The sequence below is a fragment of the Amphibalanus amphitrite genome, unplaced genomic scaffold, assembly GCF_019059575.1.
Source record: "Amphibalanus amphitrite isolate SeventyFive unplaced genomic scaffold, NRLGWU_Aamphi_draft 000071F_arrow, whole genome shotgun sequence".
NCBI classification, from domain to species: domain Eukaryota; kingdom Metazoa; phylum Arthropoda; class Thecostraca; order Balanomorpha; family Balanidae; genus Amphibalanus; species Amphibalanus amphitrite.
The window spans coordinates 324,987-340,015 of NW_024881567.1; the positions used below are offsets into that span (position 1 = coordinate 324,987).

Sequence of the window (15,029 nt, forward strand, 5' to 3'; positions counted from 1 at the left end):
AGCTGAGCTTACGATCACCCAGAATGGGAGCCTGCTTCATTACGATTAGGAGCTTCTCTTGCCGCACACCGGTGACCGTCCAGCCAGAAGTTCGACGTCGCGTATGTAGTGAGGACGACGAAAAGTAGAAACAACAGATTGACGCCCCGAGGACAGAAACAACAGGAGAATACGTGAAAGAGAATATGCGGGACGCGGAGTTAGGTCGCCGGAAAACCCGAAATGTAACGTATTGCTGAGCGAAGAAAAAACAATGGCATTAGGTAAACAGAATAAACACGTGAAAACAGTCAGAGGTAATCGGGCATATCAATGTGCTCTGCATTGCATCCATGTTTCGTTTACGCATTTGTTTTTATGTGCACTGACGCCTTGCAGTAAAAATTCGTTTGCCTTTTCGCTTTTGCCGGCCCCCCCAGTCGTGACATTTTTACTCTGACTGGGGGGCCAGGCCGGTGACTGCGTGGGTTTGGCCCCCAGTTAACATGTTAGACGAGGCCCTGTCGTATGTGTATCCGTTGTATGCGTTAGGAGCACAAATACAAATCATCTCGAGGGCATTTATTGGCATGTTTTGAACATTACAATACCATACACACCATTTTCTACAACTTACAAAAATGTAACTGGATACACCGTCCAAACATAACGCGATAACTATAACAAATAACAGATAACTTATCTTTCCATTTCCATCAAACATCATGCCTGCGATTTACACTATGCATGCCTGCGATTTACACTATGTCTAAGTACAGGGTTTTACACAATGAATGGTACTTGTAAATGTCCTGTAAAACACCCTATTCATTTGTATGCTGACAAAAACTTTGCTCATTTTGTTGCAAATTAAGTCACGCTTTACTTAGCCGCCAGCTGCCCATTCAGCATCATAAGCACACCATCGAACGCATTAGCTATGTGTTCGCCAGTTCCAGTTGAGTTGGACGCAACAGTCATCATTTCATACATTGTGGTCGTCTGATGCAATAAAAAATGTTTAATATTCGATGTTTTCTATAAAAATACCAATAATGAGCAATATGCCGACATGAACGACATGAACTAAGCCGAATTTCACTGGAATGCGTGTAATAAATAGGACACGGAAGCTCGGACGATTGGCCGAGTTTTTAGACGGGCAAGTGTTTCCCCACTGGCTGTTGGCAGCAGCTCGCTAGGACCGGGAAGGCTCGCTCCACTCGGGATGGTTGGAAGTTGGAACGATGGTTCTCTAGGATGGTTCTCTCACATGAAGTCCGACGTAAACTTCGGAGTGACAGGCATGGCGTTCCTGTTTTTCAAAGTCATTTTCCCAAGATATTAGCTATGTATAGTTACTTTTCGGATTATTGAGCGCCACCGTTCAGATACTGCGCCAACACGGGGAAAACCACCATGGCATTGTAGAGATAATTTTGAGGGTTAGATATTTTCGACAATAACGAGACTTTTTCGCAGCGGGAAGGATAATAGGAATTATGGGGAGAATTTGTCTGGGCGGTCACCCTGGTGCGCCCCGGAACGGAGGTTGCCACTTGTACAGACCGACCAGAAACAACGGAACGGAACCTTCTCACAGTTTCCGACTTCTGACAGAACCACGCCAACTGTACTATTGTTTTTTTGCCGCTTCAGTCGCAAAGGGTGGCGGCTGTCGGATGCTGTCCGAGCGCAGCGGCCGTTGATGGCGCCCCGACGCCGTCGAAGTGTCGCACCAGCCGGCGGATGCCGCCGGGCCGGTGCGACTCGGCCGAGTCGGTGCTCTGGTAGCCGGAGTCGTCACGGCCCGCCGGCTCCAGCAGCCGGCGCCACCTGTCCCGCACGCGCCCGCCCGCCGCCGCCGCAGGCTGGCCCTCCCGCAGGCTGAGCGCGATCGCCATGCCGGTGCCGTCGCCGGCCGCACGCTTCATCGCCGACTCGCACTCGGTGATGCGCTCCAATACGTTGGGCAAGCGCCGCTGCGACGACTGGAGTGAGCAGCGCGAGCTGGCCAGCGCCTGAGACAGCCCGCAGCGCGCCACGTCACTGGTCGAGTAGCTGCGCTGTAGCCGCTCCAGGCCGGCCTCCAGCCGACGGCCCAGCGCGACGCTGGCAGGCGCCGATCGCTCGCTGACCGGCGCTGATCGCTCGCTGGCCCCAGAGCCCAGCGAGCCGCACTCGTCGGCCGCACACGACGAGCCGGCCGACGAGCCGCCCTCGCTGTCACCAGCGCTGTTATGTCGACGACGCGGTGCGTCGGTCGCCGGCCCGTCAATCTGACCTAGGAAGTAGCGTCGAGAGGCGGGCGGCGAGACAACCACCGGCGCAGGTGGACGTGTTTTGTTAGGCAGCGGCGGCGGCGGCGGCGGCGGCGGCGGCGGCGGCGGCGGCGGCGGAGCGGCAGATTTGGGCGGCAGCGGCGGCTGGTGGCGCGCCGGCCGCGGCGGAGGTGGCGATGACGGAGGTGCTGTCACGGTGCGGCCACTGCAGCCGGCTCTCTGTGGCGAGTGGGTGCGGGGCGGCAGCGGCGGCGCTGCCGGCGCCCTGGGTGGTATGGGTGGGCTCGGCGGGCCACCGATACCCTCCTGCCTTCTCGGCGCCGGCGAGCCCGTGGCCGCGGCAGGCCGGGCCGCGGCGCCAGCTTCGGCCGCCAGCGTGTCGGAGCGTGGCTGGTCGTTCTTCTTTTTCCACTGCTCCAGCAGGGAGGTGCGCCCGTTGAATTTGACTGTACTGTAGTCCTTGAACGTCTTAAGGTTGCGCTGGCTGTGTCGCAAGTTGCCGACCACCAGCGCGGCGGTCTGCTCGGCCGCTGGCTGGGGCTGTTTGCTGGTCACGAAATTGATGCGTGAGTAGACCGAATTGGCCTCGGAGCCGGACGCAGCCGAGCCCCAGCGGCGGTACAGTGACCCGCCGCTCTCGGCAGACGTGTTCAGCACCGTGTTGACGCTGATGTGCGTCGTCTCAAAGCGTTCCTCGTAGTTGAGTCCCCGCTTCCGTCGCTCCAGTGAGTCGTCGTAGAAGCTGGGGTTGCGCCGTAGCCTCCTGACCTTGCGGACGCGGATTCTGCGCTTCTCCAGTGTGTCCGGATCAAAGACCTCCTCCTCGGACTCGGCGTCGGACGCGCCCGGACGGTCGTCCACCTCGATGGTCATCTTGCCACCGGTGCGGATCACGGTGCCGTCGCCGTGAATGCTGACACTGGTGTACTCGCCGCTGAATGCCGACAATGACCGCTCGCTGGTGTCGAGCTCCTCGTAGAGGGCGCCAGTGGGCGGGCCCGCGCGCACGGCACAGTACACACTCTCCTCGTCCGATGACACCTTGGGCACCTTGGACTCGGCCTCGGACACCAGGTCATTGAGCGCCTGCCGCGAGTGGAGTTGGGCGGCGTTGGTGCGCCGCTGGTGTTGCTGCTGGCGCCAGCTGGTGGTGACCGGCTGCTCCGAGCCCGACTGGCGCACCACCGTCTCCAGCCAGCGGTCGATGTCGACGGCAGCGGCCGGCCGGCCGGCGCCGCCCTCCTCGGCCGGCCGGCCGGCGCCACCCTCCTCGGCCTCCTCGGCCGACTCGGCGATGGCAGCCAGAGACGGCTGGTAGCGCTTGGCCTGCATCTTCAGCTTAGCAATCGTGATCATGTCGCGAATTTTGGCGAGGAACTCGAGCGCCGCCAGTGGAGGGTCCTGCAACACCGTGGAGTCTGTCACGGCTGTGCACCGTCGCCTTGGTCTGTTACACCCCCGCCCTCTGTTACCCAATAGCTGTTACACCCTCCCCCTTTGTTACCCAATAGCTGTTACACCCCCTTGTTACCCAATAGCTGTTACACCCTCCCCCCTTTGTTACCCAATAGCTGTTATTCAATCAGGTCAAGAAATGTGTCCGCATTCGGTGAATTGGCAACCGGCATGACTTTTTTTGCAGACCAATTTTATCAATAAAATCATGTAAGTATTGTCGGGAACGTGCATTATGGTAAGACACCGCGGCGCAATGCGGACGTTATGCATAAGTGCTCGTTACGGTAAAGGATGAATCATAGTGTAATGAATAACAAACTTGAAGACACTTCACCAATTTATAATGCAAACCACAGATAACAGTAGTACAACAACAGTAGTACTACTGTTGTCTGTGTGCAAACTCTTGTAACAACTTTTCTTCAGCTGGGAGTGGGCTATGTACCTACTCACGCTGCAGTATAGCGTAATAAAACGTCATAAAACGTCACTTTCAAAATCATTGAACGCTATCCTCGGCCTACATCATCGTCTTCCATGCCCCGTCATGATGGATTTCTTAATTGACTTAGACATGAAACCCCACGAATTTTATTCCACTAAATGGAGGTAAATAATTCCAGTTTCTTACCGAATGCCTTGGTACACACAAAATCAGAGGACATCGATGTGCCAAAGGCCGATGAAATTCCTGCTCGTTCTATGTGATTGCGCTCCAACATGCTAAACATCTTATCAGCATTCACTCTATTCCGAAGCGTTACTCTCAAGAGCCCACTGTTTTTATTGCGTGGATGCTCGTTTACTGAATGCAATGTTACAGAACCGGTATGAAAATATTTAAAAACAGAGGACATCATAAGACCACCGGCTCCTAAAAGTGTAGGGTATTTTGACAACGTCCCTAAACCATGACCCATTTTGATCGGACCTTTGATTGATATAGACTCGAGAACCCATGTTTTTTATTGCATTTAATGAAAGAAAATAATCGCATTTTCTTATAAAATGCGTGAAAATATTTAAAATTAGAGGACATCGATGTGCCACAGTCCGATGAAAGTCCTAATCGATCTAACTGCGCTCCAACATGCTGAACATCGTATCAGCATTCAGTCTATTCCGTAAAGTTACTCTCGAGAACCCACTGTTTTTATTGCATGTATGGTCGCTTACTGAATGCAGTGTGACAGAACCGGTATGAAAACATTCAAAGATAGAGGTCACCATAACAGTACCGGCGCCTAAATGTGTAGAGTATTTAAACAAAGTCTGTATTATACGAGTCATTTTGATCGGTCTTTTCCATCACTTTGACTTGAGAGAGAACCTATGCTTTTTATTGCGCGAAATGAATGAGAGTCATCGCATGTTCATTGTTCCTATTGAACGCATTATAATATGCAAAATCAGGGGACATCGATGCGTTTCAGCCCGGTGAAATGCCCAACTGATGAATAGCTGTTTGGCCCATTTTAACACTGCGTCGGCATTTACACAGCTTCCAAACGATATGCCTGATAAGAGAGCATGAATTCTTAGGTGTTGCGAGATGTGTATGCATTGGGTCCAGTGTTCATACGCACCCATTCTGGCATAGGTAAATAAGACATTCTTAGCTTATAAAGACGTGTAGTAAACATAGGTTTTTGGTCTTCTCATTATGTTTAAGCGGTATTTCAAGTTGCGTGTAGAGGTATTCATTTTCAGTGTTTTGTCGTAAATAAAAGTGAATTAGCTGTTAAAATGAACACTTATATAACTACAAGCTTGGCTAGTAGTTTCTAGGATTAGAAGTTTTCACTACAGGGATGAAACTTTTGCACTACAATGACGAAAACGTCATCAATCGTCATCAGATATCGTAGTGATATTCTGAGAGAGCACTTCCGGCAGAAGAAAACGCATTACACAAAATAATCGAAGTGTCTTCACTTGTTATTTATTACACTATGGATGTATCTATGCGCCTATTTATGGTTATGCCTAGACTACTTACATGCAGCTGATCCGGGTCAAAGAAGGCTGGATTGAAGTAGAGGCGTCTCCGCAGCTGTGCGCTCCCTCCGCTGCCGGCCAACGTCTCGGTTACAAGCCTTAAACTTCACACATAACGGGGAGTGGGGCACAGTCGTGCAAAAAATGGATAAATCCATTATATCTGTTCTTTGGTAGGTGCAATGGTAAACTTATTGATTGCAGCATGGAAAGGAACTATTGCAGAGATTTCTTTTAACTTTAAAGTTATCCTCTAACTGCTAACATTACCGCTTCTATTAGAAAAATGACTTCCGATAACTTTCTACGTTTGCACGAAACTGCCCCAGTTACGGGGCACTTTCGTGCAAGGGGTGGGGCACTTCCGTGCACTCCGCAAAGTTTGATGAATTACCAGATTACCAGAACTTTACCAAAAGAAATTGGCAGTGGCGTATTTCACTCGATTTCTTTCGACAAGAATGCATTGCACAACAAATGTAGAAAGAATGGGCTGGCCAACAAGAATGTGCCAACTGCCGGCCATCAATCCACTTCCGTGACCTCGCCATGGTCGCGTGAATTACTTGTCAGTCATGGCGTCGCAAGCAGCCCAGACTGAGTCAGGTTAGCGTCATAAATCAAAGCCCACGACAGATAAAGTCATAAATCGCAAAAAAAAAACGAAATAAAATTTGCACGCATATGCTCCTAGGCGGTCTGTACACAACCCTGCCCCACATTATTATTTTCTTGTAATATATTTCACAATTTCTCGTTGAAAAAATGACACTTTTTTTAACCCGGCAGGCGGTGAGCCACCTTCCACCAGGCCACCTTCAGCGCGGTGGGGGGATTTTTTTGCCCCCTCCCCGTATCTCCGAAACTACTGGGCGGATCCGTAAAATTCAAACGGCGTTCAATAGCCCTGTCAAATTTGTCGAGCGAGCTCCAATTTCATTGACCTCCGGATCATCAATGACGATACAGGTCAGGTCAAAGATAAAATGTTTCGCCGTTCACGGGTCCTTTAGGGAATGCGCTATAACCAGACATGTGCATGGATCCGAGTGATGGATCTATGATCTCAGTGGATCTCGAGGCAAATTGCAGACTCGGATCTATGATCCCACCGAATCCGGTGTGAAAAATTTATCCTGGATCTGTGATCTCACAGGATCTGACGATAAACCAAGAACATGGATCTATGATCTGAGTGGATCCCGCCATGCACAACATTTGAAACCAGGTTTTCAAGTGTTTCTTTGTCTATAAGTGCCATAAAACTATGGATTATGACGTGTTATCACATAAAATCACTAAATAAGAACGTTTGTGAGTTGCAACGAGTGTTCTTTTGGGATTTCTGTGCTGACCAAAAATAAATGAGGATCTATGATCCCACTGGATCTCAAGCAAAAATACTAGACGCGGATCTATGTATGATCCCTACGGATCTCTCGATAAATTAAAGAACTGGATCTATGATCCCGACGGATCCGAGATCAGGATCCGTGGGATCAGATCCCAGATCCATTTTCTCGGATCCATGCACATGTATGGCTATAACATCGAGTAAAACGCATTTTGTCGAAAATCAGTGATAGGGCGTAAGTTGCCTAGTACAGTCACCAGCACTTGTCCGTAGGTGTTGTTTTTATCCGCTGGGACTGAGAGCGTGAGATGATGTTTTTCGTACTCCAGCGTAGATGGGTAGCCATACGGCTTCCACGGTTTGACAGTGATGACATCAGTCATCTTTTTGCAAGCTCGTTAAAGATTTGGACTATACGGGGATTCGAACCCCGGACCTTTGGATTAGCGCTCCAATGCTCTACCTCTGAGCTATATAGACCAAGTACTTTTAACGAGCTTTCTGCCAAGTTTTATGCGGATCATTCTTAGGTGTTGTTTTTATCCGCTGGGACTGAGAGCGTGAGATGATGTTTTTCGTACTCCAGCGTAGATGGGTAGCCATACGGCTTCCACGGTTTGACAGTGATGACATCAGTCATCTTTTTGCAAGCTCGTTAAAGATCACTGTCATCACTGTCAAACCGTGGAAGCCGTATGGCTACCCATCTACGCTGGAGTACGAAAAACATCATCTCACGCTCTCAGTCCCAGCGGATAAAAACAACACCTAAGAATGATCCGCATAAAACTTGGCAGAAAGCTCGTTAAAAGTACTTGGTCTATATAGCTCAGAGGTAGAGCATTGGAGCGCTAATCCAAAGGTCCGGGGTTCTAATCCCCGTATAGCCCAAATCTTTAACGAGCTTGCAAAACGATGACTGATGTCATCACTGTCAAACCGTGGAAGCCGTATGGCTACCCATCTACGCTGGAGTACGAAAAACATCATCTCACGCTCTCAGTCCCAGCGGATAAAAACAACACCTAAGAATGATTCGCATAAAACTTGGCAGAAAGCTCGTTAAAAGTACTTGGTCTATATAGCTCAGACGTAGAGCATTGGAGCGCTAATCCAAAGGTCCGGGTTTCGAATCCCCGTATAGCCCTAATCTTTAACGAGCTTGCAAAAAGATGACTGATGTCATCACTGTCAAACCGTGGAAGCCGTATGGCTACCCATCTACGCTGGAGTACGAAAAACATCATCTCACGTCACCAGCACTTGCTACTAATCACCTCGCTTTTGGTCAGTAGTTTGAAGACCGATCAATTCTCAGTCGCGCAGGCACGGTTCGTCGGAAGGTCATCTCAGGCTCAAAAGAAACGATATATACCATTCGAAAGCTGGCGGTGAGCTGAATCCAAAAATGTAGCTTTTCTCAAAATCGATCGATGGCCTTTTTTGAAAATTGCGTTTTTGTAAAAACTTAATAATCTTTTATTCAACGGGCTGTCCCGGACATTCTTGAAAACATAAACATGTATTTTTGAGTTCCAGTGAAAGCTGAACGCCAAAAGAACAATATTTAGCGAAGCAATATTTCCAAACATTAATATGCGTCTCCCACAGCCGAAAATAAGGCGCAACCACACAGCTCAGTGTCACGATGGACCAAAGTCAGCCACACAGAAGCGTGAAATGACCCTTATCGACTCGCAGACCCGGCGCTCTCGGCCCGCCTGACCGGCCACGGAAAGAACATTCGGCTCTCGTTCTACTAAACAAATGTCATATTTGTCAAGTTTAACTGTCCACATCGCTATTGAAGTTATTCAGGATACCTTTGAAGAAAATTCATTGTTCTGTCATCTTCACATCATGCATTAATTTGCATTTGTTCATGTCTACTTTGCTCAATTGAGCTTGGTTATCATACCCATATAAGGAAAATTGGCCGCGCTGAAATGTCAGAGGTTGCACCGGCCTCAGCTCGGGTGGAGTGGGGGTAGCGCGCGGCGGGGCAGGGTAACCTTTGACCGGTCGCACGGCCGAACAGCTGTCACCAGTACAGCCTTTGACAGTGAAACCCCGCTCACTTCCCCTGCGCGGGCACTGATCGCAGCTGGATGGAACATAACATGTATCAGAAAAAATGTAAATTAAAGCATGTTGTAAATCAAGCAGAACAATGAATTTTCTTCACAGGTATCCTGAATAACTTTAATAGCGATGTGGACAGTTAAACTGACAAATATGACATTTGTTTAGTAGAACGAGAGCCGAACGTTCTTTCCGTGGCCGGTCAGGCGGGCCGAGAGCGCCGGGTCTGCGAGTCGATAAGGGTCATTTCACGCTTCTGTGTGGCTGACTTTGGTCCATCGTGACACTGAGCTGTGTGATTGCGCCTTATTTTCGGCTGTGTGAGACGCACATTAATGTTTGGAAATATTGCTTCGCTAAATATTGTTCTTTTGGCATTCAGCTTTCACTGGAACTCACAAATACATGTTTATGTTTTTAAGAATGTCCGGGACAGCCCGTTGAATAAAAAATTATTAAGTTTTTACAAAAACGCAATTTTCAAAAAAAGCCATCGATCGATTTTGATAAAAATTACATTTTTGGATTCAGCTCACCGTCAGCTTTCGAATGGAATATATCGTTTCTTTTAGCCTGAGATGACCTTCCGACGAACCGTGCAGGATGCTTTAAATGATCCGTTTAGGCGTCCGATTTTCGAATATCTCACTCGTTTTTGGATATTCGAAACATTTTGGTATGGGGTGCAAAAAAAAAACTTTTCTGCCGTAAAGTTGCCCCAAGATGTCGTAGAACCTAGCCCCGCCTCTGATCCACAGACCACTAGTGCCATCTCTTGTCAGCCGAACAAACCACCGAGATAAATAATGTCACGTGACCTTTGCACACGCTACGATTATTACGCAGCTGTAGTGGGGGAAGCGGGGCGGAGGCGTGGCGAGGGACGCGCTTCGACCGGTCGGCTGGGGTCAGGTCGCCGAGGTCAGAGGTCATCCGCCGGAGGGTGTTTGGGCGGTTGGGCCGTGTGGTTTGGGGCTTGCGGAGTAGGGAGCGCCTGGACCTGTCTGGAAGCGAGTCCTATAACGCTGCGGCAGTTGAGAATATTGAGAGAGAGAGAGAGAGAGAGAGAGAGAGAGAGAGAGAGAGAGAGAGAGAGAGAGAGAGAGAAAGAGAGAGAGAGAGAGAGAGAGAGAGGAGAGAGAGAGAGAGAGAGAGGAGGGAGAGAGAGATAAAAGAGAGAGAGAGTGAGAGAGTGAGAGAGTGAGAGAGTGAGAGAGAGAGAGAGGGTGAGAGAGAGAGGGAGAGAGCGAGAGCGAGAGAGCGAGAGCGAGAGAGCGAGAGAGCGAGAGAGCGAGAGAGCGAGAGAGAGAGAGAGAGAGAGAGAGAGAGAGAGAGAGAGAGAGAGAGAGAGAGAGAGAGAGAGAGAGAGAGAGAGAGAGAGAGAGAGAGAGAGAGAGAGAGAGAGACGCTAATGAGAACATGAACCATAAAACATGTGTCCCGTGACCGATGCATGATACAAAATGTTCGTGACCTAGGATGACCTATTGACTTGAAAAATTTGAAGGACAAATTTGTTACCCTCTGGGTATTCACAGCATATATCAACGAGTTCGTAGACCAAAAATGAGCCTGATCCGACGTGTTAGCCGGCGCGGTGGCCAGAGTCCAAATTGTGAATAAGCTAAAATGTTGATAATTTTTACTTTGACCTGACTTGTGACGTCATCGGTAACCTTGAGGTCAATGAAATTAGTTTAACACGCGCAGTGGAAGGGGGGGGGGGGGCGGATTTCGCCCACCCCTCCTGTTTTTCGCCAATAACTCGCGCCGCGAGCATAATATCAATGTGAAATTTCGGCTACCTGTCAAGAATTGAATTGCGGATCTTTGGTTCACAACTTTTCTAGTAATAGCGGTGTAAAGTCAAACATCCTGCCGCCGCGGCGCACTATGGTTGGAAACGGCCTCACGGATGGCCTTGGGCAATTTCGGAATATATGTACATTTGGGGTGTCATTCTGTTGGAAATTGATGAAATGTTTTGAATTGGGCAGAAAAAAATATTTAGTTGCGCATTTAGTCTTCATTATCGTACGTGGAATCGGGAGTTTCTGATAGTGGTTTTTTTGGTGCGCCGTCAAAGGTTTAAACAACCGCGCTGGTGATAGCATGTGGAGTACCTCAATGACGTTGTAAAACTGGATTATTATATATCAAAATATTTTTGATCATCGATGATTTTTGATCATCGTTCTACATTTTCCAAAATCTTGAACTGAATCTTGGCCATTTCTTATTCACTTCTTCTGACTTCTTCACGACCATGATGCATGCATTTCTGAAATTGATCTTTTTTCAACTAAATACGTACTTGTATGATAAAATGAATGTCACCATCGTGTTCTACGCCCAAAAGTACCCATAAAACATGTGTCGTGGGCTGCGAATAGGTACTAGTTTTAATTTTCGGCGTTATGTGCTTACCTGATTGACCTGACTTTGACCCTGGCCTATGTTTGACTGGCCCCTACATGGATCTGACACTCTCTTAGCACTTATATGAAGGGTTGTACACAGTTGTGACAGAGTTTATGACGAGAGGCACCGATTGCGAGGTTCTAAAGTCCATGCTACTGAAAGCCTGATTTCAAGTGTTTGACCTGACCTTGACCCGACCGGTGACCTCGAAATTCAACTTTCAAGTATTCATCTGAATCGTCTCGTCGCGTTCTTTCGTTTGCCGCCTCGTGCGTTTCGCTGCGCCTATTGGTTCTCGAGTTATCGGCTGGGGGCGTTGAACGCCCCCCCCCCCGGCAAACAGTGGGTGGGGAAATACCCCAGCAACTGCCGGGTTAATCAGACGCATTTTTTTGTCATTTTGATCGTCATTTTATTTCTTACTGTTTTGCCCAATCTAAAAAAAAGTCAGTAATATTTTTTCTCCAAAATTTTTACCCTTTATGACAAATAGTAGGACACTGTGCGTCACTACGTTGATATTTCTCGCCCTAAAGCATAACAACAATATCCATTCAGTGTAGCAGTATTCAAAACATGTTCAAAATGCCTCGCGATATCGATAACATTACGAAAGACATAGGCGACTTATAACATGCTTGCAATGATGACGTCACACACGCGTCACGTGACGTGACCTCGTCGTTTCTGAGTTACTGCATGATGCACGAAAGACACTGGTATACCTATGCAAAGTTTCATCGCAGTCGGTCTACGCATTAACAAGTTATGGGCAAAACATTTTTTCGCGTTGACCCCCGGCCATCCGTAAAGCCGTTTCCAACCATAGTGCGGCGGCGCGGCGGCGCGGCGGCCGGCGCTAGCCGTTACGCGCCGCCTGAATTGTAGACTGTGCCGGGGCGGGACGGTTCCGTCTTTACATCGCGCTCCCAGGCGCGTAACCACCACTGGGGACACTGGGGACCGGTCCCCAGTAAGTTTTGGGTTACTGGGGACCGTCCCCAGTAAAACCGACGACCTCAATTTGCTTGAATAGCCAAATATTGTTTCTAAATCGACGTGAAGAGTAATATGTAGTCAACGGAAAACAAAACTGGATGTTTTGTTTAGCCAGCGCCCGGGTGGGCCTCTCAACCAGCTTAGCCATGGTGGGGGGAGGGGGCTTTTTGGCCACACCAGATTACCTAAGCAAGCTAGAAAGACGCGGTAAGAAGCAGCAGATAGCTCGCTACAGTATCTTTCAGAATTACCTATGTCATTTTTGATCAAGTCATCGCTCAGGTCACTGGAGGTCACCAAAGGTAAAATTTTCACAATCTTTTAATCCCAATTTTGACAACTATTCACAAATTGGCGCATACGTCAGGAACCAATAGAGCTGCAGTGCTGCGGGAAAGCGCATTCGATAGCCTTTTCAAAGACCTTTCTGAGCAATGTTCTCAGTTTTGACCTAAGGTCAATGGTTTAGCTTCCAGGTTGGCGTTTTGCGGGAAAGGTTTTTGTATCATAACTTTTGACTCAAAAATAGCATGGCGCTGATTTTACCGGCATCGCGTTGGTCTCGTCGAGACGCATGGAAGGAAAAGGTCATGTTGCATGTCATGCGATTGGTATTGTTGAGTTGAACACATCCATGGTGTTTGCGCTCTAACATGTTTCTACCTAAAGTAATGGTAAAAAACTGTTGGAGATGTTTAATGACCTGAGATGATCTCAGAGGCATAGAAGGGGTCACAGGTGCAATTTTCCGGTTTAGTGTGTCATGTTTACCTGTGTCGGTGCGCGCCGCGGTTGTGCTTACACGCGCAACAAAAAAAAAAAATGGCAGGTGTGGCCAAAAACGCCCCCCCCCCCCCACCATCTCCCCCACACACTCGGGCGAAGGCTGATCCTGAAATATTATATTTGGTCTTCGCGGCCTTCCATGTGGTCCCCAGTAACTTCAGACTCGTGGTTACGCGCCTGCGCGCTCCTTACCGCTGATTACATTAGATTCGCGTCAAATTCGGTAAGAAGACTGAGAAATGTACAGGCAATCATATGGTCAAAGAATTTTGAAAATCGGCCGGTAACAACTTGAGTTATGAGTGTGTAAACACAAAATTGTGATTGCCGCGTTTCCCGCGTCGGCCGATGCCGCTTCAGCCGGCGACATCTTACCCTTAGCAGGCTTCTAACTGCCATATTTATTGTTGGATTATCTAGAAATTCACCATACATACTAAAAAATGTTTGTTCTTTCGTATAGTGAAAGATTAAAAAAAATCGGCCGGTAACTTTTTGAGTTATCGGCGTGTAAACGCAAAAAAGTCGCTAATATGGCAGATTTGACCACATTTGACCTCATTTGACCTTGAAGCTATTGACCTAGGGTCATGAAATTCACACACAACAGAGTTCCCCATGGCCCCCACCTACCCTCCAAATTTCGTCTTTCTAGCTCCAGTGGGAGCTGAGATCTTAGGGGGGGGGGGCGACATCCGCCCCCCCCCCCCTTCCACTGGGCGTAGTACTCGCAACCCTTCCACTGCGCGTGTTAAGCTCGGCAGTTTTTACATGGCTATCAGCAGCTCTTTGCATTTCGACAATCGGCCCAGGAGTTTGGGAGATAGGATGGGGGGGGCTCTGCAGAGCCCCTCCCCCTCCCCTCAGTCACCCGCGTCATGGAAAATGCCTCAGTCATGCGCAGGTTAAAGGGACTGTCCCACCTTTGCATTAGTTCTGAGTTGAGATAGCCAACTTGGCGGCCAGGTTCAGAAACCACTATATATCCTGGTCGCAGTATCCTCAGTTTCGTGGTGTTAAAGAAATTCGTTCCCTTCATTTGAAAAGTGGGCCTAAGCTAAGGCCCTATCTCTTAACTATTAACGGCCATTTGATGACGTCGTTACTCATTTGCCTTTTGAACGCCTGTCACACATTCAAGTGAAGTATCACTTGATTTACGAATAAGCCAATCAGAGACACTCTTGTTATTGTATGAGCCGCGTCATGTTTGAGAGCAAATATATTTGCTGCCAAATTTCCCCTGACATTGACATGAAGTAAATCCTTCATTACGTCACAGATTCGATACAAATGACGTCACGATGAAATATGAAAATCGCAATATCTCAAAAAGTATACGATGAAAACGCGCAAAAACTTGCAGAATTCGTCAAAATATCATGAGTAACATTTTCGAATCCTAAACGGTACTTTTTTGAAGGTGGGATAGTCCCTTTAAGTTGCTCTCGTAGCCATGATTTATTTAGTTGTGTCGGCTTCTTTCATATGTTGAATGTAAATTTGCTTAAATCATTTCAGCTTCGGATTGCAAATTAAATCTAGACATCCTTATGATAAACCCACGCTGACGGGGATGGGGACGTTTTTATGGTCATCGTTAGGGGCCCGGCACTAACGGGGTTGATGTTGATGGCTTCGCAAATATTTCATAAAAGAGATGCTATTTT

The 15,029-nt window shown here is 48.3% G+C and overlaps 1 protein-coding gene across 2 annotated transcripts in view; it reads right to left on the reverse strand.

The window, feature by feature from the left end:
- Nucleotides 1-546: 546 nt before the first annotated feature.
- Nucleotides 547-15,029, reverse strand: part of LOC122379089 — a 178,139-nt gene continuing 163,656 nt past the window's right edge. For both annotated transcript variants that reach the window (XM_043361019.1, XM_043361020.1), the window contains exons 9-10: nt 5,719-5,788; nt 547-3,662 (exon numbers count right to left, since the gene is read on the reverse strand). In XM_043361019.1, the coding sequence (XP_043216954.1) occupies nt 1,635-3,662; nt 5,719-5,788 (2,098 nt within the window). In that variant the 3' untranslated portion in view covers nt 547-1,634. The remainder of the gene's footprint in view (nt 3,663-5,718; nt 5,789-15,029) is intronic.